Source organism: Petromyzon marinus, chromosome 28, assembly GCF_048934315.1.
Source record: "Petromyzon marinus isolate PM22_M1 ecotype Great Lakes invasive population chromosome 28, UKy_Petmar_22M1.pri1.0, whole genome shotgun sequence".
Lineage (NCBI taxonomy): Eukaryota > Metazoa > Chordata > Hyperoartia > Petromyzontiformes > Petromyzontidae > Petromyzon > Petromyzon marinus.
The window spans coordinates 2,264,424-2,291,797 of NC_133694.1; the positions used below are offsets into that span (position 1 = coordinate 2,264,424).

Here is a 27,374-nt window from a genome sequence, read left to right on the forward strand (position 1 = left end):
GATCCTCCCCCGAGGGGGGACGCCACCGCGCTCCCTGCACGTGTGTGGGTGTCTGTGTGTGTGTCTGTGTGGGTGTCTGTGTGTGTGTCTGTGTGTGTGTCTGTGCGTGTGTCTGTGCGTGTGTCTGTGCGTGTGTCTGTGTGGGTGTCTGTGTGTGTCTGTGTGTGTGTCTATGTGGGTGTCTGTGTGTGTGTCTGTGTGGGTGTCTGTGTGTGTGTCTGTGTGTGTGTGTCTGTGTGTGGGTCTGTGTAGCGGTTAGCGCGCTGCGCTATGAACCTGGCGACCCGGGTTCGATTCCTGCTCACGGCCAACACCAGTGACGATTATCTGAACCGGTCCCGGGCCTTCCCTAGGTCGACTCAGCCTCAAATGAGTACCTGGTGCGGTGTGTAAATATCACCACTAGGGAGACAAAGGCGGTCGGGCGTGGTGCTGGCCACCCACCCCCTCGTGTACCGTTCCGGCCTTCATAGGTGCTCGCTAACAGCACTTGCCCCTACAGTCTGTTACAGGCTATATGGGGGATCTTTGTCTTTTTTATCTTTGTGTGTCTGTGTGGGTGGCGGTGTGGGTGTCTGTGTGTGTGTCTGTGTGGGTGTCTGTGTGTGTGTCTGTGTGTGGGTCTGTGTGTGTGTCGGTGTGGGTGTCTGTGTGTGTGTCTGTGTGGGTGTCTGTGTGTGTGTCTGTGTGTGGGTCTGTGTGTGGGTCTGTGTGTGTGTCTGTGTGGGTGTCTGTGTGTGTGTCTGTGTGTGTGTCTGTGCGTGTGTCTGTGTGTGTGTCTGTGTGGGTGTCTGTGTGTGTGTCTATGTGGGTGTCTGTGTGTGTGTCTGTGTGGGTGTCTGTGTGTGTGTCTGTGTGGGTGGCGGTGTGGGTGTCTGTGTGTGTGTCGGTGTGGGTGTCTGTGTCTGTGTGTGTGTCTGTGTGTGTGTCTGTGTGTGTGTCTGTGTGGGTGTCTGTGCGTGTGTCGGTGTAGGTGGCGGTGTGTGTGTCTGCGTGTGTGTCTGCGTGGGTGTCTGCGTGTGTGTCTGTGTGGGTGTCTGTGTGGGTGTCTGTGCGTGTGTCGGTGTAGGTGGCGGTGTGTGTGTCTGCGTGTGTGTCTGTGTGGGTGTCTGTGTGTGTGTCTGTGTGGGTGTCTGTGTGTGTGTCTGTGTGTGTCTGTGTGGGTGTCTGTGCGTGTGTCTGTGTGGGTGTCTGTGTGTGTGTCTGTGTGTGTGTCTGTGTGGGTGTCTGTGTGTGTGTCTGTGTGGGTGTCTGTGCGTGTGTCGGTGTGGGTGTCTGTGTGTGTGGCGGTGTGGGTGTCTGTGTGGGTGTCTGTGTGTGTGTCTGTGTGGGTGTCTGTGTGTCTGTGTGGGTGTCTGTGTGTGTGTGTCTATGTGTGTGTCTGTGTGTGTGTGTCGGTGTAGGTGGTGGTGTGGGTGTCTGTGTGTGTGTCTGTGTGTGTGTCGGTGGTGGTGGCGGTATGGGTGTCTGTGTGGGTGTCTGTGTGTGTGTCGGTGTGGGTGTCTGTGTGTGTGTCTGTGTGGGTGTCTGTGTGTGTGGCGGTGTGGGTGTATGTGTGTGTGTCGGTGTGGGTGGCGGTGTGGGTGTCTGTGTGTGTGTCGGTGTGTGTGTCGGTGTGGGTAGCGGTGTGGGTGTCTGTGTGTCGGTGTGGGTGGCGGTGTGGGTGTATGTGTGTGTCTCTGTGTGTCTCTGTGTGTGTCTTTGGTGGCTGTGTGGGTGTCTGTGTGTGTGACTTTGGTGGCTGTGTGGGTGTCTGTGTGTGTGTCTTTGGTGGCTGTGTGGGTGTCTGTGTGTGTGTCTTTGGTGGCTGTGTGGGTGTCTGTGTGTGTCTTTGGTGGCTGTGTGGGTGTCTGTGTGTGTCTCTGTGTGTCTCTGTGTATGGGTGTGTGTGAATGCCTGTGTGTGTGTCGGTGTGTAGGTGTGTGTGGGTGTCTGTGTGTGTGTCTCTGGGTGGCTGTGTGGGTGTCTGTCTGTGTGTGTATAGTGGGGAGCGGTAGTGTAGCGGTTAGCGTGTTACGCTATGAACCCGGCGACCCGGGTTCGATTCCCGCTCAAGGCCAACACCAGTGACGATTATCTGAATCGGTCCTGGGCCTCCCCTAGGTCGAATCGGCCTCAAATTAGTACCTGGTGCGATGTGTAAACATCGCCACTGGGGAGACAAAGGCGGTCGGGCGTGGTGCTGGCCACCCACCCCCTCGTGTACCGTTCCATAGGTGCTCGCTAACAGCACTTGCCCCTACAGTCTGTTAAGGCTATACGTGGGATCTTTGTCTTTGTGTGTGTCTGTGTGTATAGGGGAGCGGTAGTGTGACGGTTTGCGCGCTGTGCTACGAACCCGGTGACCCAAGTTCGATTCCCGATCACGGGCACCAACATCAGTGGCGATTATCTGAACCGATCCCAGGCCTCCTCTAGGTCAACCCGGCCTCAAATGACTACCTGGTGTGGTGTGTAAACATCGCAACTGGGGAGACAAAGGCGTCCGGGCGTGGTTCCGGCCTTCATAGGTGCCGCTCCCTGGCAGGACTTGCTCCAACAGTCTGTTCAAGACTATACGGGGGATCTTTGTTTCTTTTGTCTTATTATGTTTGTGCTGGTTCGGGTCTGCCCTCCCCCCATCCCTCTTCGCCTCACCCCTTCACCAACCCGCACTGACGAGTGTGGTGAAGTATAGCCAAACAACCCCCAACACGACTGGCGCGGTGTTGGGGAGGTCTTCATCCAGGGCCGTGCATCGTTGTTGTTTACTTACTTATTTTACAGATACTAGGGCTAGGCGATTCCTCTAGTGTATGTTGCATTTCTTTCGCGCCCTACGTAGCCAACCGTGTTGTTAATCGGTGGTGCGGTGGAAGGACAACAAACTAAGAGCAAATGCTGCCAAATTAATTTGAACGCATCGAATTGGAGCGGGTCAAATGGCTCTGTGGGTCAAATGGCTCTGTGGGTCCGGCTCAGATGGGACAGGTCAGAAGTGATGGGAGGAGATGATTGAAGGTCTCACTGTCACCATGGATGTTGTCGCAGTTGTATGTCTTTGACGTTGATGCGAAATAAGTTCAACATCCATATATACATCCTATTGTTCTATCTCTGTGATTTTGTGGATCCCCATTGTTTCATCTCTATGAGCACAATTGTTCGTCCTTCTTGATATTGATGATTCCATTGTTCTATCTCGGCGACAATGCCAATCCTATTGTTCTCTCTCTAATATTCACAATCCTATTGTTATAGCTCCATGATATTGCGGATCCCATTGTCATATCTCTGTGAGTCCAATCCCATTTTTCCATCTCTCTAATATTCACGATCCCATTGTTCCATCTCTCCGATATTCACGATCCCATTGTTCCATCTCTCTGATATTCACGATCCCATTGTTCCATCTTTTCGATATCCACGATCCCATTGTTCCATCTCTCCGATATTCACGATCCCATTATTCCATCTCTCGGATATTCACGATCCCATTGTTCCATCTCTTCGATATCCACGATCCCATTGTTCCATCTCTCCGATATTCACGATCCCATTGTTCCATCTCTTCGATATCCACGATCCCATTGTTCCATCTCTCCGATATTCACGATCCCATTGTTCCATCTCTCTGATATTCACGACCCCATTGCTCCATCTCTCTGATATTCACGATCCCATTGTTCCATCTCTCTGATATTCACGATCCCATTGTTCTATATCTCCGTGTGATGTCGACCATGGCCCCCGATGGGAGCAGCCAAGGTTCCCGAGGGCAGCAGCAGCAGCAGCAGCAGCAAGTCCCGGCGCATGAGCGTGGCGTGTCCCTCCTTCCTGCTCAGCTCCCTGCGCCTCCGCAGCGTGAGCAGCACCGCGCTCAACGGACCCCCGCGGCACCCGGGGGACCGGCCCGGATCGACCCGTTCCGGGAGGAGACCCCGCTCGGAGCAGACGACCCCCGTGGCGGGGAGGAGCCCCTCCAGGGAGCCCCCCCAAACCGGCGAGGGGGGGATCCCAGCGGTGCCCGCGGAACCAGTGGCACCGGGACTCGAGCCGTCGGTAGGTGGTGGTAGAGGAGGGGGGGGGGGGGTAGGTGGGTGCGGGACCCACCCCCCCTCCCCCATTCTAAACGAGCACCCTACTCTCTTATTAGGGGGGTACGCGTGGGATGATAGCACGGATGAGAAGCGATGGAGGTTGATGATGATGATGATGCAATCATCATCGTTATTTAAACACGTGGTTCTTCGCAGCCAATATTATGATTCCCCATCGATTTTTCACGGAGCCTGAGACAAATAATTAGTGGTGCAGCAGTCTGATCCGTAACGATCTTTTGCATGGATATGGCCGCTTGCGTAAATGCCTACACAGCCCAAAAGCCTGTGCATTGCATCACATCTCATCGCAAACATTAGACGGGCACCCCCAGTGGCAGCTGTCTCTGTGTAGTAGTGAGCGTTAGTCTGAGTGTATGGGGTGATGATTAGCAGGTGTTGTCAACTTCAGTCATTTAAATAGCAGACATGATGAGGATGATGGTGATGATGATCGTGGTGATGATGATGCAATGGATGGTATGTGTTGCGTGTTCTACCCTGGGCTCATGGTGATTATGATGATGATCGGGCAAATGAATTGACGAGTGAGTGAATTTGCGAATGAATGAGCGAATCCGTTGGTGAACGAACGCGCGAATATGTCCGTGGGTGTGTGAATGACTGGATGAACGAGTGCACGATAGTGTGAGAGAATGAGTGTGAATAAGTGATTAAATGAATGTGTGAATAAATGAGTGATGGAATGAGCGGGCGAATGAATTGGCCGAACGTTTTGCGTGAGATAACGAATTCAATGTGTGTGTGAACACAACCAGCGAATGAATACGCTGGTGAATGAACGGACGAGCCAGTGCGCTGGTAATGTATGAACCGAGCGAATCTCGTGGCTTAACTGTACCACGCTCTCTCTCGCTCCACATCCCCCAACTACCTTGACCCCACCTTGATCCCCATCCCCCCCCCGAAGGGAGCCTGGAACCCTGAAACTCCCCGTGTCCCCCGTGCCCTTGAAGGGGTCTGCAGAGGGATGAATACGAATGTCGTGGATACAGGCAGCCACAGGAGATGTGTGTGTGCGTGTTTGTTGTGTGTTTAATTCATATTGTGTTTTTATTTATTTTATTTCTCTACACTGGGTGGTTGTCACTCATTTTATTGGCGGGGTCGCGGGGGGGTGGAGCTATTTTTAGACTGGAATTAGTGCGCTGGTGGGGGGGTTGGGGCAGTGCGCTGGTGAGGGGGGGGGGCACAGTGGGAGGTGATGGATGTGGAATAAACACGAAGAGGCCTGAGAGGGAGCTGATGGTGCCGGGTGAGCGCCTGTACAACACACCATGCACTCAGCAGCAGCAGCGCCCTGCACCAGGAACTCTGCACTCAGCAACCCGCACTCGGCATCCTTGTACTCGACACCCGCCACGAAGCACCCCTCCTGCACACTGCACAAGAACGCCCTGCACCCTACACATCGTCACCCTGCACTCTATCCCTTGCACCCCGCACCCAGCACCGTGCACCCTTCACTCGACCCCCAGCAATCATCACCCTGCACCCTGCCCCCTGCTCCCTGCCCCCTGCTCCCCGCACCCTGCACTCAGCACCCTGCACTCAGCACCCTGCACCTTGCCCCCTGCTCCCCGCACCCTGCACCCTGCCCCCTGCACTCAGCACCCTGCACTCAGCACCCTGCCCCCTGCTCCCCGCACCCTGCACCTGCCCTCTGCCCCCTGCTCCCCGCACCCTGCACCCTGCTCCCCGCACCCTGCACCCTACCCCCTGCCCCCTGCTCCCCGCACCCTGCACTCAGCACCCTGCACTCAGTACCCTGCACTCAGCACCCTGCCCCCTGCCCCCTGCTCCCCGCACCCTGCACCCTGCCCTCTGCTCCCTGCTCCCCGCACCCTGCACTCAGCACCCTGCACTCAGCACCCTGCACCCCTCCCCACCGCCCTTATCCTCCACCGTCCTGGACAGGACCCCGAGAAACTCGGGACCCACATCCCGCCCGAGTCTAGGATCGGGAAGGGGAGCCACGGGACGGGGGATGGGGGAGGGGCGAGGATGGACAAGAGACCCCCTCGCTGACGCGGGTGCGGGGGCACCGGAGGGGGGGGCCCATTTGAAGTGGGGGCTTCAGAGGCGGTGCGGGGAGGTAGTGACCTCTACCGCGGCGCTTTCATGTGCGGCCTCGCTCCCTCTCCTCCCCGCTCCGTCTCCCTCAGCGGCGTCCCTCGCTTCCCCTTCTCCCCCTCCCCTTCCCTCCCTCCCACCCATCCACCTCGCTCTCCCCCCCCCCCGCCTCCCACCTCGCTGCCGCCCCGTCTCGCTCCCATCCCGGAGTCTCGCTGCTGCTGCTGCTGCATCAGCGTCGTCGTCGTCAGCTCCGCTCCTCGCTCCGTCTCTCTTCGCCTCGTGCCCCTCGCTCGGCAAACCACGCGCGGGGCGCTGAGCGATAGCCATTCAGACGAGGTGCTGCTGCTGGTGGTGGTGGTGGTGCTGGTGGACGAGGTGGAGGGTTAGGAGGAGGAGGAGTGGGGAGGAGAGGTGAAAGTGGGAGGCGACGGGACGCGCTGACATGGAGGGAGAAGCGGAGTTCTTCCCGGAGGTCTCAGTGAGCGACGATTTTGCTTACCTGTGTGTGTGTGTGGGATTGTCCACCTGTGTGATTGTTCACCTGTGTGTCCTTGTCCACCTGTGCGATTGTTCACCTGTGTGTGTGATTGTTCACCTGTGTGTGTGTGATTGTTCACCTGTGTGTGTGTGATTGTTCACCTGTGTGATTATCCGCTTGTGTGTGTGTGATTGTGTGTACCTGTGTGTGTGTGTGATTGTGTGTACCTGTGTCTGTGTTATGCGCGTGTGTGTGTACCTGTGTGTGTGTGTGTAACTGTCTGGGTCTGTGCGTGTGGCTTTGTGTCTGTTTATTGTGCGTGTTACCTGTGTGTGTTCGTGATTTAATGGTATGTGTGTTGTTCGTGCGCGCGTTATGCGCGTGTCTGTAGGTATGTGCATCTATTATTGGTGTGTGTGTGTGCACGCACGTCTTTGTATAAGTGTGTGTAATGTGCCTGTGTGTGTCTCAGACACATGTACAGTCTGTGTCTCTGTCTCCTTGTGTCTCAATGGCGCTCCTGTGTCTGTCTTTGTGTGTGTCTCTCTGTCTTGGTGTCCCAGTGTCACTCCTATGTCTCCGTGTGTCTGCGTCTGTGTGTGTATCCGTGCCTTCGTCTCCCCGTCTCCGCGTCACCCCCGTGTCTCGGTCCGTGTCTCGGTCCGTGTCTCGGCCCGTGTCTCGGCCCGTGTCTCGGTCCGTGTCTGCGCGTCTCTCCCCGAGGCGAGGGGACGCGATACGGGAGTCATGCGAGCCGAGTCGGGCATCGATCGCTCAGGGATGTCACGGCCAGGGTGATGATGGGGTGGCGGGTTACCGGTGATGGGATACGCGTGATCGGTAATGGGTGGCGGGTGAAGGGAGGTGAGCGATGGGTGAAGAGTGGTGGCTGATGAGTGATGCTTGAAGAGTGTTAAGGGATGAGTGAAGGGTGGTGGTTGATGAGAGATGGGTGATAGGTGAGTGGTGGGTGATAGGTGAGTGGTGGGTGATAGGTGAGTAGTGGTTGATAGGTGAGTAGTGGGTGATAGGTGAGTGGTGGGTGATAGGTGAGTAGCGGGTGATAGGTGAGTGGCGGGTGATAGGTGAGTGGCGGGTGATAGGTGAGTGGCGGGTGATAGGTGAGTAATGGGTGATAGGTGAGTAGTGGGTGATAGGTGAGTGGCGGGTGATAGGTGAGTGGCGGGTGATAGGTGAGTGGCGGGTGATAGGTGAGTGGCGGGTGATAGGTGAGTGGTGGGTGATAGGTGAGTGGCGGGTGATAGGTGAGTGGCGGGTGATAGGTGAGTAGTGGGTGATAGGTGAGTAGTGGGTGATAGGTGAGTGGCGGGTGATAGGTGAGTGGCGGGTGATAGGTGAGTGGCGGGTGATAGGTGAGTGGCGGGTGATAGGTGAGTGGTGGGTGATAGGTGAGTGGTGGGTGATAGGTGAGTGGTGGGTGATAGGTGAGTGGTGGGTGATAGGTGAGTGGTGGGTGATAGGTGAGTGGTGGGTGATAGGTGAGTGGTGGGTGATAGGTGAGTAGTGGGTGATAGGTGAGTAGCGGGTGATAGGTGAGTAGCGGGTGATAGGTGAGTAGCGGGTGATAGGTGAGTGGTGGGTGATAGGTGAGTGGTGGGTGATAGGTGAGCGGTGGGTGATAGGTGAGTGGTGGGTGATAGGTGAGTAGTGGGTGATAGGTGAGTAGTGTGGGGAGATTGGTGGTGGTTGATAAGTGATGTGCGGTGAGTAGTGGGTGATGGGTGATGAGTCGTGGGGGATGAATGAATAATGGGAATATGCATGATCGGTTATAGGTAATTAATGAGTGACGAGGGGATGGATGGTGGGTGATGGGTGGCATAATGTGGATATTTGGTGATGGGTGGTGAGTGATGGTTGAAGCTCAAGACGTCATTATGGCCAAATCAGCTGTGATGCCACCAACTTGCCAGATCCCGCAGCTGCCGCGCACAGTAGAGACACGCGAGAAATGCCCTCACACTCGCACCATCGCACCGTCTGTCCTTGGGCCTTCTCTTCCACTCAGTCGCCCGACTCGTGGAGGTCACGAGCCCACCCTGCACACACACACACACGTGTCCCTACCCAGGGCTCCCCCTGCGTCCGCCCTGCTCACACCCTGCAACACGCGCCCGACGCTCTATCACGACGTGGCCCAGCGTCCGTCTCCGAGTCGAGCCGAGCCAGCCGCACGCCTCTGTGCTCGATGCGAATATTCGAGCCGCCGCGTAATTAAAGGGGCCCAGCTCTCCGATGCATTTTGCATGCAGTCACAACAACGCACATGGGGCCGTCCGTAGTGGGGGAGGGGGGGGGGGCAGGGGCCCTGGGCAAAGTGCTACGTCTGACTCCGTGATGTCGAAGGGTGGGAGGGGGGTGGTAGCAAAGCTTGGGGCCCAGGGCGGTCGCCCCAAATCGCCATTACCCTAGCGACGGCTCTGAGTGTCCACAGACAGGAAACGCTCCCCCCCCCCCCCCCCCAGTATCAATGTCGCTTCTCTGTACACTGCCTTCTCATCCGAATTGGTGTCCGCCCCCATCGCTCACCTGCCCTGCTAAATCAAGGCGGCTCCTCTTGACCGCCTTGTCACAGCGCCCCCGCCGCCACTGCATTACGGACACAGCTGCCTCGATCTGACAAGACGTCTTCTGCCACCTTAAACAAGAACATCGTCTTACGACTCAAACTGTGGCAGGCTCGCCAGGATGACGGAGACGTCACATTTCCAGTGGCAATTATGAGGCCGTTGACGGGCGTGTTTAGTGATCGGTAATTATCGCGTGGCCGTTATGATCGTCGGCTGTGTTCACAATTGTGTGCAACGCGTCGTCACGGCACTCACGAGGGGCCGAGCCCGCGCGGAATTCTCCGTGTTAGGCAGCGCCTCGTGGAAGGAGATATCCGGGAACTACATCCCAGTCAGTAGGCACGGAACGTTGGGCCGACGTGGGGGAAAAAAAGTTAGCCCAACGTTGCATGTTGACTGGGGGGGGGGGGGGTGTTGTTAATTCACAAATGAGGGCACAGGAAAATTCCGCACAAGCCCGCTGCAGAGAAATGTTCATCACGTGGCAGTCAAAGTGATATTCTTTTTTACTTCTCAGACCTGGTATTTTAGTCAATTTTAAGTAATGCGATTGTATGCTGTGTGCGGTTTTCCTCGTTTTTCAATTTCCTTCCGTCGCTAAAACCTCCCTGCAAAGAGCCAACATATCACTGTAATGTCACTCGGATTGGCCAAAGCATCTCAATGCCGCAGAAACTACCTGGAACATTTTACTCAATTGGAGTTACACACCGCAGCAGCAGCAGCAGCATCGCCCCTTACCGCAACAAAATGACCCTCCTGACAATGAGTGTTGAGACTCGGTGTGAGGATTCCCTGGGAAAACGAGTGTGTTCAATAGAGTTAGCACGTCTTCTGTCTGGCTTATTCTCTGCGCGCGCCATTCCAGAAACCATAAGTGGGCTGGCTCGGCTCGGCACGCTTTCCAACGCACGTGGGAACGCAGCAACAGTAGTATCAGCAGCAGTATCAGCAGCAGCAGCAGCATCAGCAGTATCATCAGCAGCATCAGAGCCACCCGGTTGCTGCAGTGAGGCTCTGAGACGCGGTGCCCCTTGGCAAGGATTGACCCTGTTTGACGTTGCTTAATTCACCTGCTAAGAATTGCTGGCACCCTTTTTAATGGGGCAATTTCATTGTCATTAGTCACGAGCAAGCAGAGACAATTACCCATCAGAGGCAATTAACCCCCCACCCACCCACCCACCACCGCCCAGCCCGCGAGCTGAGCTATTAGGGGGCGACGGGGACAGACGACCCCTACCTAGCACGTGGCCAACACGAGGATGAGCCCCCCCTCTGTCGTCTCTTCGACTAATTACTCCACTCATGGACCCCCCCCCCCACCCCCGTAACCCCCCCCATCCCAAGATGATAATGCTCTTGCCCCCCCCCCATAATTACTCATCTCGTCCCCCTATACCCCTCCCCCCCATCCCTCGTCTCGCCCCCCCCCTAATTACTTCCACTGATTCCCCTCCTACCCCCCCCCCGCAGACCCCCTGCCGGAGGCGCAAGAACATGGCGTCGTACCTGGGGGACGCGATGGTCCCCCTGGAGAAGTGGGGCCCCCGAGGGGGCCGCCCCGACCCCCGCGGGGAGCCCCGTGGACGTGGGGCAAGGTGCGACAGGGGGCTCGCATTGGTGGCATCTTCGGGCCCGGAGGAGCAGTGGTGAAGGTGGGCGGTGGTCTGAGAGGGTGTGAGGGGGTGTGTGTGTGAGGGGGTGTGTGTGAGGGTGTGTGTGAGGGGGTGTGTGTGAGGGGGTGTGTGTGTGTGAGGGGGTTTGTGTGTGAGGGGGTTTGTGTGTGAGGGGGTTTGTGTGTGTGTGAGGGGGTGTGTGTGTGTGTGTGAGGGGGGTGTGTGTGTGTGTGATGGGGTGTGTGTGTGTGAGGGTGTGTGAGGGTGTGTGTGTGTGAGGGTGTGTGTGTGTGAGGGTGTGTGTGTGTGTGAGGGTGTGTGTGTGTGAGGGTGTGTGTGTGTGAGGGTGTGTGTGTGTGCGAGGGTGTGTGTGTGTGCGAGGGTGTGTGTGTGTGCGAGGGTGTGTGTGTGAGGGTGTGTGTGTGAGAGTGTGAGTGTGTGAGGGTGTGTGTGTGTGAGGGTGTGTGTGTGTGAGGTGTGTGTGTGTGAGGGTGTGTGTGAGGGTGTGTGTGTGTGAGGGTGTGTGTGTGAGGGTGTGTGTGTGTGTGAGGGTGTGTGTGTGAGGGTGTGTGTGTGTGTGAGGGTGTGTGTGTGAGGGTGTGTGTGTGTGTGAGGGTGTGTGTGTGAGGGTGTGTGTGTGAGGGTGTGTGTGTGAGGGTGTGTGTGTGAGAGTGTGTGTGTGAGAGTGTGTGTGTGAGGGGGTGTGTGTGTGAGGGTGTGTGTGAGGGGGTGTGTGTGTGAGGGGGTGTGTGTGTGAGGGGGTGTGTGTGTGAGGGGGTGTGTGTGTGAGGGGGTGTGTGTGTGAGGGGGTGTGTGTGTGAGGGTGTGTGTGTGTGTGAGGGTGTGTGTGTGTGTGGGGTGTGTGTGAGGGTGTGTGTGTGTGTGTGGGGGTGTGTGTGTGGGGGGTGGGGGTGGGTGTGTGTGGGTGTGTGAGGGTGTGTGTGAGGGGTGTGTGTGAGGGGGTGTGTGTGGGGGGTGTGTGTGTAGAGTGTGTGTTGTGTGTGTGTGAGAGTGTATGAGTGTGTGTGAGAGTGTGAGTGGTGCGCTGGCACAGTAGGTCGACTCGGCCTCAACTGTGTATAAATCGCCACTGGGGAGACAAAGGCGGCCGGGAGTGGTGCTGGCCACCCACCCCCTCGTGTGCCGTGCCGGCCTTCATAGGTGCTCGCTTAACAGCACTTGCCCCTACAGTCTGTTCATGCTATACGGGGGATCTTTGTCTTTTGTGTCAGTGTGTGTGTCAGTGTGTGTCTGTGTGCTCTGCTGGTTATTGTGAGCGTCCTTTTTCCACCCTGCGGCGGCTAGAACACCGCCGAGATGACGACACAGGGGGTGGTTTCCAGCTCCCTCGTAACGCAGAACACCTGGGCCTGTCCCGTGACCTCCTGCCAGCGGCCGAGCCTTCCACACACTTTGTGCACTTTGCGCGTGACGGCCTCAGAGTGCACCGAGCCTGGCACGCGCGCCCCGCGTGGACGTCTCGGCCACGTTGGTGCGCGTGGCGGCTGTTCCGTGGGGATCGCTTGTGGGTGTCTGTGCGCGAGTGTGCGCTCAAATATGGCTCTTGCCCCTCAGCAGTCTGTTCAGGCTATACGGGGGATCTTTGTCTTTGTGTGTGTCCATTCCATGTGGTGTGCGTTCACGTGCGCGCATACGTTTGTGTGTTGCTCGTGGTATTCATCTGTGTACGTGTGCGTGTGTGTATTTGTGTGCCCGGAAGTGTTTCTGTGTACGCGTATTGTGTTTGTTTTTACGCATCTGGATGTGTTTATTTGTGCACGTATGTATTTGTTTGTGTTGCCGTGTGTGTCTGTGTGGGGGAGCGGTGGCGCAGTGGTTAGCGCGCTGCGAACCCGACGACCGGGGATGGATTCCCGCTCACGGTCAGCACCAAGTGACGATTACCTGAACCGGTCCTGGACCTTCCCCACGTCGACTGTAAACATCGCTAGACAAAGGCGGACGGGCGTGGTGCTGGACACCCACCCCCTCGTGTGCCGTTCCGGCCTTCATAGGTGCTGCTCGCTAACAGCACTTGCCCCAGCGGTCTGTTCAGGTTACACGGGGGATCTTTGTCTGTGGTTCAGTGGAGAGCGGTGGCGCAGCAGTTAGCACTACGCTGCCCTACGAACCCGGCCTACCCGAGTTCCATTCCTGCTCACGGCCAAAAACAGTGACGATTATCTCTGAACCGGTTATGGGCCTCGGTTGACTCTGCCTCAAATGAGTAACCTCTCGCCGCGATGCGTACGTTGAATTTCTTTCGCACCGTACGTAGCCAATCGTGCCCCACCGGAGGTGCCCGGGAAGGGCGGCAAACTAAACGCAGCGAAATGAGTTTCAGTCGAGATTTAAAAGTGCACAGCTCCAGTGGCTTCCTAATATGGGAAGGACGAGCGTGTATCCGTGGTGTCGTTTGTTTGTTGATTCGCTGGTAATGTCTCACTGTGAATGTATTGCGTGGTTGACCCTCGCAGCAAGGCATGGTGGGGAGGAACGGGGGGGGGAGGGGGGCGGTGAATTGAACATTGTGATGGGAAAATGTCGGTGATGATGGGAGAGGCAGATGAGTAGCGAGGGTCTGTGATGATGTATGGATGGTTGGTAGGTATGATGATTGATGTGCTTGCTCTTAGAATATTATTGTGATGATAGTGATTTAATGTGGTGCGATGGGAACATTGTGTGGCTGGTGACGATCTTGATGCGATGATGATTTATTTACGATGATGTGCTCGTGACGACGAGGATGCTATAACATTGAGACCATCTAATTGATGATGGTGTTGTGATTATGTGATTGTAATCTCATCAAGACGATGAGGATTATACGTTTATAGGATGATGTTGATGATGGTGATCATGACGATAATGTTATGGAGACGCGGTGATTGTGATGTTAGGATGATGATGATGGGGGTACAAGTCTCTAATGAGTCTTCATCCCTCGCTCTATTCCGCGTGACCACTGTGGGGGTCTATGCCCCCCCTCCCTCCATCCCCTCCACTCTCCCGCTCCCGGCTGAGACTGTAAGCGACTGTGACCCTGCGCTTGAGGAGGTCACAGTCACGGCTGGAAAACCCCCACAGAGTCTTGACAAATACAATGACAAGACGGTAAGCCAGTCCACTAAGCGAGCCGCTGTGACAAGACGGCAAGCCAGTCCACTAAGCGAGCCGCTGTAACAAGACGGCAAGCCAGTCCACTAAGTGAGCCGCTGTGACAAGACGGCAAGCCAGTCCACTAAGTGAGCCGCTGTGACAAGGCGGCAAGCCAGGCCACTAAGCGAGCCGCTGTGACAAGACGGCAAGCCAGTCCACTAAGTGAGCCGCTGTGACAAGGCGGCAAGCCAGGCCACTAAGCGAGCCGCTGTGACAAGACGGCAAGCCAGTCCACTAAGTGAGCCGCTGTGACAAGGCGGCAAGCCAGGCCACTAAGCGAGCCGCTGTGACAAGACGGCAAGCCAGTCCACTAAGTGAGCCGCTGTGACAAGACAGCAAGCCAGGCCACTAAGCGAGCCGCTGTGACAAGACGGCAAGCCAGGCCACAAAGTGAGCCACTGTGACAAGACGGCAAGCCAGGCCATTAAGTGAGCCACTATGGCAGTATTGTTCACTAATTTTTAGGAGGGGGGGGGGGACACTTTAGCTGATAAGACATCAAGTGTGAGGACCGCCACACATTGGAAACCATTGGGGTTTGACAGCAGCATGATGATGATGGGGTTGTCTTTTCACCATTTGTGTTTTGTCAGGGGCCGCCAGCAGCCTGCGGGCCTTACCAAGGCAATGGAACATTCACTCGCACGTTCGCACACCACGCACTGTAGAGTTTGTGTGTTCTCCCCCCCGTGGTCTGCATGGATTTCCTCCGGGTTATCCGGTTTTCTCCCAAAAGCTAAACAACAAAAAACATACAATGTGATTAATGTTGGCCAAACATCATCTCAATATAGCAGAGACCCTCTTGCCAAAAGAGTCTTCAGGCTCGGTGTGTGTGCGCATGGCTTTCCCGAGTTAATGAGCTCAATCCCGCTGCCTTGTTTCGAATGCACGAGAAAAGATCTGACCGAAATCACCCAGAATGCCGAAACGGGGTCGGGCCATCTATAAAAAGTCTATCCAGCGTAAGCCGAGCATCGGCCAACGTTGGTGACGAATGGAGGCTTCGACGTCTTCCCAGTAAACATGAAACGTGGGGTCCACGGTTCTAACCCCATGCCAACGTTGGCCCAACGTTCGCATGTTTATGTGGTTACCACACGGATAAATGTGGCCCACTGCCAATGAATAACACATCGCCGTCAGGCTGTGTGCCATTAGGATGTGTACCACCAGGCTGTGTACCACCAATATGTGTACCACCAGGATGTGTACCACCAGGATGTGTACACTGAGATGTGTACCACCAGGATGTGTACCACCAGGATGTGTACCACCAGGATGTGTACCACCAAGATGTGTACGACCAGGATGTGTACCACCAAGATGTGTACCACCAAGATGTGTACCACCAGGATGTGTACCACCGGGTTGTGTACCACCAGGATGTGTAACACCGGGCTGTGTACCACCGGGCTGTGTACCACCAGGATGTGTACCACCAAGATGTGTACCACCGGGCTTAACAAACTGTTGGGGCAAGTTCTGTTCACGAGCACTTAGTTTGGTAAGGCCGGCACGACACGCGAGGGGGTGCTGATGTTTTGTGCGTGCCGCACGAGGTACTTCATTAAGGCTGAGTCGGCCCGGCACTGGTTCAAATATTCGCTCATGTTGTTGGCCGCGAGCGCCAATTGAACTTGGGTTACCGGGTTTGTGGCGCCACCGTGCCAAACACTGCGCTACCGCTCCACGGCTCGTCCACCCGCTCCATCACCCACCCGCTCCATCACCTACCCGCTCCATCACTCACCCACCCGCTCCATCACTCACCCACCCGCTCCATCACTCACCCACCCGCTCCATCACTCACCTACCCGCTCCATCACTCACCCACCCGCTCCATCACCCACCCGCTCCATCACCCACCCGCTCCATCACCTACCCGCTCCATCACCTACCCGCTCCATCACCCACCCACCCGCTCCATCACCCACCCACCCGCTCCATCACCCACCCGCTCCATCACCCACCCGCTCCATCACTCACCCACCCGCTCCATCACTCATCCACCCGCTCCATCACCCACCCACCCGCTCCATCACCCACCCACCCGCTCCATCACCCACCCGCTCCATCACCTACCCGCTCCATCACTCACCCACCCGCTCCATCACTCACCCACCCGCTCCATCACTCACCCACCCGCTCCATCACTCACCTACCCGCTCCATCACTCACCCACCCGCTCCATCACCCACCCGCTCCATCACCCACCCGCTCCATCACCTACCCGCTCCATCACCTACCCGCTCCATCACCCACCCACCCGCTCCATCACCCACCCACCCGCTCCATCACCCACCCGCTCCATCACCCACCCGCCTACGCACTGACGCACGCAGCCACCCACTCGGACCTCTACTGCGGTGTCCTGGACCTCTACTGCTGCACTCATCGCCACCGAACGCTCGCCGCCGGGATTTGTGAGCGACGGTCGTCGCGATTCGAAACGCAGATCTTGAGCAACGTGACAGTCTCTGGGCGCGAGTCGAGTGGCACCACATACCAAGGGGGGAGCGGTGGTGCAGCGGTTAGCGCCGCTACGCTTGGAACCCAGCGGCACGAGTTCGATTCCCGCTCACGGCCAACAACGGTGACTGCCTCAAATGAGTACCTTGTTCGGTGTGTAAACATCGCCACTGGGGAGACAAAGGCGGACGAGCGTGGTGCTGTCCACCCACCGTGTGCCATGCCGGCCTTCATAGGTGCTCGCTGACAACACTTGCCCCAACAGTCTGTTAAAGCTATATGGAGGATCTTTGTCTTTGTTGTTCGTATATCTGTATATCTATGTGTACGTGTGTGTGTATGTATGTGTGTCAATGTGTAAATTGTGTGCATGCCTGCAGTGGTTAACACACTGCGCTATGAACCCCGATGACCCGAGTTCGATTTCCGCTGAAGAATATTTGAACCGGTCCTGTGCCTCCCCTAGGTCGACTGGGCCTTAATTGCGTATCGTACCTGGTGCGGTGTGCAAACATGAGCACAGGGGAGACGAAGGTGATCGGGCGTGGTAACTGGCCACCCACCTCCCTCCTGTGCCACGCCAGCTTCGATGTGTGCTCGCTAATAGCACTTGCCCCAACAGTCTGATGGAGGCTATAAGAGGGGAGGGGGGACCTTTGTCTTTGTGCGCAGGATTCGGACCGGCTGGAGATCCTCCGGGGCCGCCTCTCGGCCTTCGAGCTCCACGGCCTCCCCCGGCCTCGCGACGCCGCCGAGTGGAGCGAGCCGCTGCCCGACCTCGAAGCCTCGTGGACACAAATCTGCCACGACCCCAAGGTCAGGCTCACCACGGTCAGGGTCATGGTCAAGGCCAAGCTCGGGGGCAAAGGTCGTGAGAACTAAACGAAACAATTTGTATTATTTTACCAGGTAAGGTCCACTGAGCGATGTAGCTCTTTTTTTTTAGAAGCGACCTGGCTATCAACGAAGTGGCTCATCACCACGTGGAAATTTATAGTAGCAGCCAAATACTCTAAATGCGTGATGTTGATTCTAAATGTGGAGGGAAAGACCAGAGGACCCGGAGAAAAATCCGCACCACCACGGGGAGAGAGAAACACGCAAACTCCAAATATACAGCCTGGCGTCAGGGTCGGGATCGAACCCACGACCTCCTGTATACCAGGCGAGATAGTTAACATCTCGCAGCCACCGTGGCCCCCTGACTAGCCCCACCACCATCCATAACCCCTGACCATCTCGAAAACTACCACCCTCCGACCCGCGAGAGACGATGACTGTCGAGACGAGGCGAGGTTGGCCTGGATATGTATTTGGGATGGAGCGGTGACGCAGTGGTTGGCGCACTCCACGATGAACCCATCGGTGGTGAGTGATATCTGAACCGGTTCTGGGCCTCCCCTAGGTCGGCTCAGTCTTAAATGAGTGCTTGAACTGCTCTTGTTTCCATCGCCCTCCCCCCCCCTTCACCAACCCACAATGACGAGCGTGGTGAAGTATGGTCACATACTCTTTGGTTGTTTCGGTAAAGTCACGTAGGTAGAAATAAAATGAAATAAATCACGACGTTTCGGTGGCAACACAAGCAATCTTCATCAGGTGGAACAACCACAGCAATAAAAAAATGCTGAAATAGGCGAGAGATCTGCCGTGGCAAGAGGTTATATAGGTGAGTGAGGGGGGAGGAGCAAGGGGGGAGAGGGGGAGGGGGGAAGGCTGTGTGAGTGCTTGGGCATGGAGAGGGTATTCATCCAGCAGTGGCCGCAGTTAATTATTGTATGCGTCTATATTGTCTTGTGTGTATGTTCACCGTCACCGTCGTCGTTGTTCTAGTCCGGGGGGAGGGTTGTTCCGTGCGTTTAATCCGGGGCCGAATTTGCGCCTTCGCCACGGGAGGCGCTGACGGCGCGAGGGGTCAAAGGTCACTGGCGAGATTGACTTGTCTTTTCCTGCCACCCTCCCAGAGATCATCAACTGGCTTACACCTTGAGAACCCCGTTTAATCACAACTCAGTCTGTGAGTCTATGGGTCTCTATGTCAGTGTCTATGGGTATTTATGTGAGTGTCTATCGGTCTCTATGTGAGTGTCTATGGGTATCTATGTGAGTGTCTATGGGTATTTATGTGAGTGTCTATGGGTATTTACGTGAGTGTCTATGGGTCTCTATGTCAGTGTCTATGGGTATTTATGTGAGTGTCTATGGGTATTTACGTGAGTGTCTATGGGTCTCTATGTCAGTGTCTATGGGTCTCTATGTGAGTCACTTGTAACCAGGCCGAGACCATCAACTCGCCACACCCGAGAACCCGGTTAATCACGGGATGCTAAAACCTGGATGTGAACCCAGGCCCTCTCCGCCGGTGCCGCCTCGCCGTCGCCCCGACCCCGCGGCCACCCTCGGAGCAGCGGAGCCTTTTGGCTGCTGGCTACCGAACAAAGCCGGTGGTCACCGCGTCGCGCATTCAGATGCGCCGCTGCTTCTGCGGCCGCCTGGAACGCTCTTCCTTCCGACATTAGGAAGCCACTGGCAGACGTGCACTATTAAATCACCATCTAGATCAGGGGTTGGGAACATTTTTTCTGCCAAGGGCCATTTGGATATTTATCACATCATTCGCGGGCCATACAAAATGATCAACTTAAAAAAACAGCCTGTTATATTTGGTCAAACATTTAATTAACTCACCCCTAATGTGATGGCTGGAACTGCTTCTCTTTAGCGAGGCGTGTGATGATGTTAGCTGGTATTGATGATGTTGCTACTACTCGCAACTGCTTTTCCAGGTTTGCTCCTAGATTGATTAAATTTCGACTCCCGCCTGCGGTTGCCTTGGCAGGGACAGAGACCCAAATGATATCGCGGGCCTCATACGGCCTGCGGGCCGGACGTTCCCCACCCCTGATCTAGATCGACAAGCTCATTCCAATCTCGTCGTTGTGCTTAGTTTGCTGTCCTTCCCCCGCGCCTCCGTAGCGTTGGCTACGTACGTAGTGCGTGAAAGAAGTTCATCGTACACGCGTACGCACGGCCGCCACCACCACCTCCTCTTTTGCCTGTTCATTGTTTTTGGCAGATCGCGAGAGTTTCCATTGTCCCAGGGAAGACACGGCGGTGAACTTGCGATGCTCCGTCGTGTTGTTATTCGCGCCGTGTTTTTGCCGAGCGAAACTTCAAAGGCGAGAGAGGTGGGGGGGGAGGTGGAGAGACGCCTTCACAGAATTCACATATTAGCTTCAAACCCCACTTTCATATCGCAACGTGGCAGCGCTCCATGAAGGTGAGGAATGATCATAGCAACGCATTTAATAATAATAGATTACAGCCCTTTGTCAACCCACTGCTGGATGAAAACATCTCCATGCCGTGACGGTAGGGGAGGGGGGGGGGTGGTTTAGTCGACCATACTTCGCCGCGCTGGTCAGTGTGGGTTGGTGAAAAGTTGAGGGGTGGGAGCGAGGCCCAGGATTGAATCAGAATTTTTACTAACACTGGAGAAGTCCGATAAGCTATGAAGCTCTTTTTCCACAGATTGATTAGCTGTGGTATCACTCGCCACTGATGTTAGCTGTGGCAAAGAACCGAACTCTGCTCGCCCGGGTTCGTTAGGGGAGTGTGTTAACCACTCTGCCACCAGTATCCACTAGCGCAAGACAAAGATCCCCCATATAGCCTCAACAGACTGTTGGGGCAAGTGTTGTTGGCGAGTAGCACCTACGAAGGCCGGCGCTGTACACTAGGGAGGGGGGGAGGGTGGGTGACCAGCACCACCACGCGCGGCCGCCTTTGTCTCCCCAGTGCTTGAGTTTAAACTCTGCACCGGGTGCTCATCAAAAGTGGAGTCAACCTAGGAGCGGCCCAGGACAGGTTCAGATATTCATCAACGACGTTTGCTGTGTGAACGGGAATCGAACTTGGGTGGTCCGGGTTCGTAGCGCGATGTGCCTAACCACTACGCTACCGCTCCCGCTCCCCCTCCCCACACACGCAAAGGTCCCCCATATCAGCCATGTCCCGTACAGCGAGTTTCCGTGAGCCACAAAACCCTCGTGATGAGCGGAGCTATCATTTGTGGCCAGGTCGCTTCTGAAAGAAGACGCTAATAGCCGAGTGAGATTTACGTGGTGGGATAAACATTTTTTATTCGTTTTATTTGTATTTGTTTTCAAAGTTATTTACCTTTCCTTTACTTTGTACTCGTATCGTGTTTTTGTCCTCTTTGTTGGTGTAACGTTCTGACCCCGTGCACCTACTGGACATCTGTAAAAAAGAGCTTTATCGCTCATCGGATTCAGCCAGTTTAGTTACGGTAGTCCGATTCTGGGTTGTCGGCAGAGGCTACGATATTCAATGTGCATTGAACTCGAGCTGCCTGTGAGTTTGGGTTGCCGTGCCGAGTTTCTCGGCCGGTCGCATGCCTTCGGGTTTGACTCCAATGTGGTGTCGAGATGTTAACGATCTCACCTGGTCTACAGGAGTTCGTGAGTTCGATCGCGACCCTGGCACCTTCTGCTGTATATTTGGAGTTTGCGGTGTCTCTCTCCCCGTGGTCGTGCGGATTTTTCTCCAGGTCCTCTGGATTTTCCCTCAACATTTAGAATCAACATCACCCCGTTTAGAGTATTTGGCTGCTATAAATTTCCACACGATGATAAGCCACTTCGCGGAGCTGTCATTTAGGTCGCTTCTGAAAAAGAAGCTATATAGCTCAGTGGGCTATTACCTGGTAAAAGTTACATTAAAAAAATAGCTTATGTTGGGACTTGGTAACCGAGGGTCGCGCGTCGCCCCCGACGGTGCTCATCGCAGACGTAGTCATAGGCGGTGGAGGTTGTGGGAAATATTAATTCTTCAAGTTTAGCTTCAAGTTTCATTTATGAGGTAGAGCCCTGTGAGCCATGCGGCTCTTGAGTCGGGTGCAACCGCAACAAACAAAATATGAACAGAGAAACATCTTAAAGCGACGACGCGCATCAGAAACATCCTGGGATAAACCAGCAAATCTTCCAGAAATAAAAATACCGCTCGAGTACCTGCGGTGTGGCGCCTTCATGGCACCCGGCCGCCTTTGTTTCCCCCGGCGAAGATGTGTATTTACTCGAGGCAACATGGTGTGTCGTTGAACACGTCCACCGCGCATTGTCCGCCGTAATTTTGTCCACCTTACATTGTCCACCTCGCATTGTCCATATCGTTTTTTCCACCTCGCATTGTCCATATCGTATTTTCCACCTCACATTGTCCATATCGTATTTTCCACCTCGCATTGTCCACCTCGCATTGTCCACCTCGCATTATTCATATCGTATTTGCTACCTCCCATTGTCCACCCTGGCATTGTCCACATCGCATTGTCCACCTTACATTGTCCACCTCTTAGAGCCTGAGCCACCGGAGCTACCAGCAGCAGGAGGCCACGTGGGAGCTGTTCAGCACCGAGATGTCCTACATGCGTAGCCTGCAGCTCCTGTGTGACGTGAGTGCCCTTGGTCCCCATCGATCCTCGCCAATCATTAATCCTCACCGATCTCCACAATTCTCCACCAATCCTCGCCATTCTCCACCGATCCTTACCCATCCTCACCAATCCTCGCAATTTTCCACCGATCCCTGCCGATCCTCACCGATTCCCACTGATGGCTGAATGAGTGGATTGAGTTAATGAATCGATTCCTCAATAAATGAATGGACAAGTGAATGTGTTCAGGAATGAGTGTGCGGGTGCGCGAATGAGATGAATGGGTGAGTGAACGAACGAGTGAATAAACGCGTGGGGTGATTAAACGAGCGAATTCATTGCGTTGAGTGAATGCCTGTCGACGATTTCTCGCGAGTGAGCAAGTCGAACGAATGAAACAATGAACGAGTGAGCGAGTGAATCGCGTCTCCGTTTCTGACATCTGTGCCTGTGCTCGTCTCTCGGTGCAGCTCTTCATCAGCTGCCTGCTCAACCTGCAGGAGACCGGGCTGCTCAGAGAGGTGACCTCACGATGGTGCCGCCCGTGATGCTCGTTAAGAGTCTGTACGGGTCAGCGATAGCCGATGAAGTATGTATGTTGAACTTCTTTCGCACCGTACCTAGCCAGCAGCGCTAATCGGAGGTGCGGGGGAAGGCCAACAAACTAAACCCAAAAAGCAGTTCTAAAGAAATGAGTTTTCAATCGAGATTTGAAAGTACATAGCTCCAGTGGCTTCCTAATATCGGAAGGAAGAGCGTTCCAGACGGCCGCAGAAGCGCACCTGAAAGCGCCGCGGCGACGGCGGTGACCGCCGTGTTTGTTGCTGCGAGGATGACCACCGGAGTTCACGTGATGATCGTTTATTACCACGCGCGATGCCACAGCCCGTGCCGGCCCGTCGCGATCAGTCGGCGACGCTCCGTGACGGCCCGTGACGTCACCCACAATCACCGATCTCCCCCCCCCCCCCCCCGCCCACATCTCGCCGGTGGTGCAGGTGCAGGTGGAGCGTGTGTTTGTGAACGTGCCGCAGCTGCTGGCGCTGCACAAGGGGCTGTGGCGGGAGCAGCTGGCGCCCGCGCTCCAGCGGTCGCGCTCGTTGCGCGCGCCGCTCCGCCCCGCAGACCTCCGCGGGGCTTTTACCGGGGTGAGCACCCCCCCCCCCACCCCCCACCGCCCTTGTCACACGAAGGCCCCGGAGCCCTTAACAGCCCTCTAGCCAAATCCAGGCTCAAACCCACCCACACTCTAACCCACCCACACTCTAACCTACCCACACTCTAACCCACCCACACTCTAACCCACCCACACTCTCACCCACCCACACTCTAACCCACCCATCAGACCGTAGAACCCATCACACTCTGGACCCACCGCACTCTGGAACCCATCAGCCCCTAGAACCCACCACACTCTGGAACCCATCAGCCCCTAGAACCCACCGCACTCTGGAACCCATCAGCCCCTAGAACCCACCACACTCTGGACCCACCACACTCTGGAACCCATCAGCCCCGAGAACCCACCACACTCTGGAACCCATCAGCCCCTAGAACCCACCACACTCTGGAACCCATCAGCCCCTAGAACCCACCGCACTCTGGAACCCATCAGCCCCTAGAACCCACCGCACTCTGGAACCCATCAGCCCCTAGAACCCACCACACTCTGGAACCCATCAGCCCCTAGAACCCACCGCACTCTGGAACCCATCAGCCCCTAGAACCCACCGCACTCTGGAACCCATCAGCCCCTAGAACCCACCACACTCTGGAACCCATCAGCCCCTAGAACCCACCACACTCTGGAACCCATCAACCCCTAGAACCCACCACACTCTGGAACCCATCAGCCCCTAGAACCCACCACACTCTGGAACCCATCAACCCCTAAAACCCACCACACTCTGCAACCCATCAGTCCCTAGAACCCACCACACTCTGGAACCCATCAGCCCCTAGAACCCACCACACTCTGCAACCCATCAGCCACTGGAACCCATCAGCCCCTAGAACCCACCGCACTCTGGAACCCATCAGCCCCTAGAACCCACCGCACTCTGGAACCCATCAGCCCCTAGAACCCACCACACTCTGGAATCCATCAGCACCTAGAACCCACCACACTCTGCAACCCATCAGCCACTGGAACCCATCAGCCCCTAGAACCCACCGCACTCTGGAACCCATCAGCCCCTAGAACCCACCGCACTCTGGAACCCATCAGCCCCTAGAACCCACCACACTCTGGAACCCATCAGCCCCTAGAACCCACCGCACTCTGGAACCCATCAGCCCCTAGAACCCACCGCACTCTGCAACCCATCAGTCCCTAGAACCCACCGCACTCTGGAACCCATCAGCCCCTAGAACCCACCGCACTCTGGAACCCATCAGTCCCTAGAACCCACCACACGCTGGAATCCATCAGCCCCTAGAACCTACTGCACTCTGGAACCCATCAGCCCCTTGAACCCACCGCACTCTGGAACCCATCAGCCCCTAGAACCCACCGCACTCTGGAACCCATCAGCCCCTAGAACCCACCACACTCTGGAACCCATCAGCCCCTAGAACCCACCGCACTCTGGAACCCATCAGCCCCTAGAACCCACCACACTCTGGAACCCATCAGCCCCTAGAACCCACCACACTCTGGAACCCACCAAACTGCGTGACTACACAAATCAACGCTGCGTGCCTACTTCATCTTGCTTACCGTTGTGCGCGCTGTGTGGTGTGCTGCGTGTTGTGTGCTGTGTGCCTGTCTGCGCTGTGTGTACCGTGGTGCGCTGCGTGGTATGTGGGGCGGTGCCGTGGCGCGTAGTTCCGCGAGCGCTTCGAGCCGTACCTGCGGTACTACCTGAGCGAGCAGCAGAGCACCGACTACGCTCGCAGCCTCATCCGCGACAATGAGGTCTTCCGCATCTACCTCACGGTCAGCGACACGTCACCACGTGGCACACCGCCACACCACGAGCACCACACCGCCACACCACGTGGCACACCCTGCAACACTGTGTCGAGGTGTATCACTATCGCCCCATACCGGTGCATGTATCGGTATGTGTGTTGGTATCGGGGTGTTGGGGGTGTATATGGGTTATCGGTATGTATGTGTATGGGTGTGTATGGGTATCAGGGTGTGTATGTGTGTGTGTGTATGGGTATCAGGGTGTGTATGTGTGTGTATGGGTATCAGGGTGTGGTTGTGTATGGGTGTGTGTGTATGTGTGTGGGTGTGTGTGTGTATGTGGGTGTGGACAGTCCTCTACTCGGGGCAGCAGACTGCCAAACAACAGGGTGTGGCTCTTCTTTTGAACAAAATAATGAAAGGGGCGTGGGAGCGTGGCGGTGAGGTGTGGGAAGCTGTAAGCCCCAGGCTACTTTGGGCTCGCCTTCCCATCAATCGGAGGCGAGGATTGGTGGTCGTGGTTACTTATGCCCCCACCGAAGACGAACATCCATGGAGGGATGCAGGCAAAGCCGATGAGTCAGATGCCTTCTGTGACCTCCTGTCACAGGTGCTGGCTAAAGTGGCCCCTCGGGAATGAGTCATCTTGTTGGGTGACTTCAATGCCCGAGTTGGTCATGATGCTGGCACCTGGTCTGGAGTGATTGGAGGGCATGGGCCAGATCAGGTCAATAACAACGGTAGGAGGCTGCTAGATCTTTGTGCAGCCCATGGGCTTGTAATTACCAACATGCTGTTCTGGCATCGGCGCATCCACACAACATCATGGATGCAACCCGGGTCCAAGCAAGAACATCTGCTGGACTACATAGTGACGGACCAGCGGATGCGAGCCCATGTCCTTGACACCAGGACCTACCGTGGAGCTGATCTGCCCTCTGGCCATCGACTTGTCATCTGTAAGATGCGCCTGCCATTCTTCCACTCCAGTGGTGGGTGTACACCCAGGACCCCATTCCAACCTAAAGTGGCCTGGTCTCAGTTAGCTGATGAAAGTTGCAAGTGAGAATTTCATCATCGCTTGCGGCTGGGGTTGGCATCGTCCCCCACTCCTCCTGATGTCGAGGGTAAATGAGCGAGGTTTAGGACTGTGACTCATGCAGCTGCAATGGCTGCTTTAGGTACGCGGTCCAGACCTCCCCAGAGACCCTGGCTGACAGAGGAGGTGTTCAGGATGGTTGAGAAAAAGCGACAGGCCCACTGTCATCGGCTACAGAATCCCACGTCAGAGAATGAGGAGGCTTACCGCAGCCTTCGCTCGGAAGTTCGGAGAGCCGTGAGGCGCTGCAAGGATGGGTGGTGGTCGCGGGTTGCTGAGGAGATGGAGTCTGCCTCAGTAGCCCGCGTTCACAAATCTCTATTTAACTCCATCAAAAAAGTAACCTGCAGCGCCGCACCAATTACCATCATTCGGGGAAAAAACGGTGATCCAATCTCCGACCCCCAGGAACAGGTTGGCAGATTTGCTGAGCATTTATGTGAGGTCCTGGGGGAGGGGAAATCCCTCATCCAGGAAAACATCGTGGCACAAAGTGGGGATGACCCTGCTGAGGCTGCGGTGCCTCAAATATTGGAAAAAGTCACCCCCTGTGAGTGGCTGGCTGAGGTGCCATCTGTTGAGGAAGTACTGAAGGCGATCCGGAGTCTGAGACCAGGAAAGGCACCGGGTAGAGATGATCTCCCAAGCGAAATGCTGAGGGAGGGTGGCGTTTGTGCACACACTGCCCTATATGACATCATAACAACAGTCTGGACCACTGGATGGGTTCCGCAGGATTGGAAGGATGCCCTGGTGGTCCCCCTCTTTAAGAAGGGGGACCGCACAGACGGTAACAACTACAGGGGCATCTCACTCCTCAGTGTGCCGGGAAAGGTCCTGGCAAGGATTATTCAACATCGCCTTGCCAGGCACGCTGAGGAGAGGCTTGCGGAGCCCCAATGCGGTTTCAGGAAAGGGCGGTCGTGTACAGATGCCATATTTTCTGTCCGTCTGCTACAGCAGAGGTGTAGGGAATTCCAACAAGACCTGCATCTCTGCTTTATTGACCTGGTCAAGGCATATGATACCATCAGTAGGCCTGGACTCTGGGTTGTTTTTCGTGCTTTTGGAGTCCCTGACCCTCTGCTCACGATCATTAAGGACCTTCATGATGGTGAGCGGGCCCGGGTAAAACTACGTGGCCGGAGTCAGAGTCATTCCCTGTACACCTTGGGGTGCGACAGGGATGTCCTCTGGCTCCCACATTATTTAACATCTATTTTGACCACGTAGTTCGTGAAGCCTTCAATAGCTGTACCGGGGGAACCTCCATTTGGTACAGATATAATGGGAGGCTGATCGATGCCCGGGTGCGGTCAAGGGATGGCTCCCTATTGCTCAACCACGTTATGTATGCCGATGATTTAGTAATAGCTGCTCATTCAGAGGAGGAGTTGGAGACGCT

General features: G+C 55.7%; 1 protein-coding gene across 1 annotated transcript in view; it reads left to right on the forward strand.

Annotated features, from left to right (window-relative positions):
• Positions 1 to 3,722: 3,722 nt before the first annotated feature.
• LOC116946882 (pleckstrin homology domain-containing family G member 5-like) overlaps positions 3,723 to 27,374 on the forward strand; it is a 34,106-nt gene continuing 10,454 nt past the window's right edge. Inside the window, exons 1-7 of the mRNA XM_032962116.2 lie at positions 3,723 to 4,041; positions 10,722 to 10,903; positions 17,171 to 17,314; positions 21,879 to 21,974; positions 22,427 to 22,477; positions 22,955 to 23,104; positions 24,784 to 24,894. Of these exons, the coding sequence (XP_032818007.2) occupies positions 3,723 to 4,041; positions 10,722 to 10,903; positions 17,171 to 17,314; positions 21,879 to 21,974; positions 22,427 to 22,477; positions 22,955 to 23,104; positions 24,784 to 24,894 (1,053 nt within the window). The remainder of the gene's footprint in view (positions 4,042 to 10,721; positions 10,904 to 17,170; positions 17,315 to 21,878; positions 21,975 to 22,426; positions 22,478 to 22,954; positions 23,105 to 24,783; positions 24,895 to 27,374) is intronic.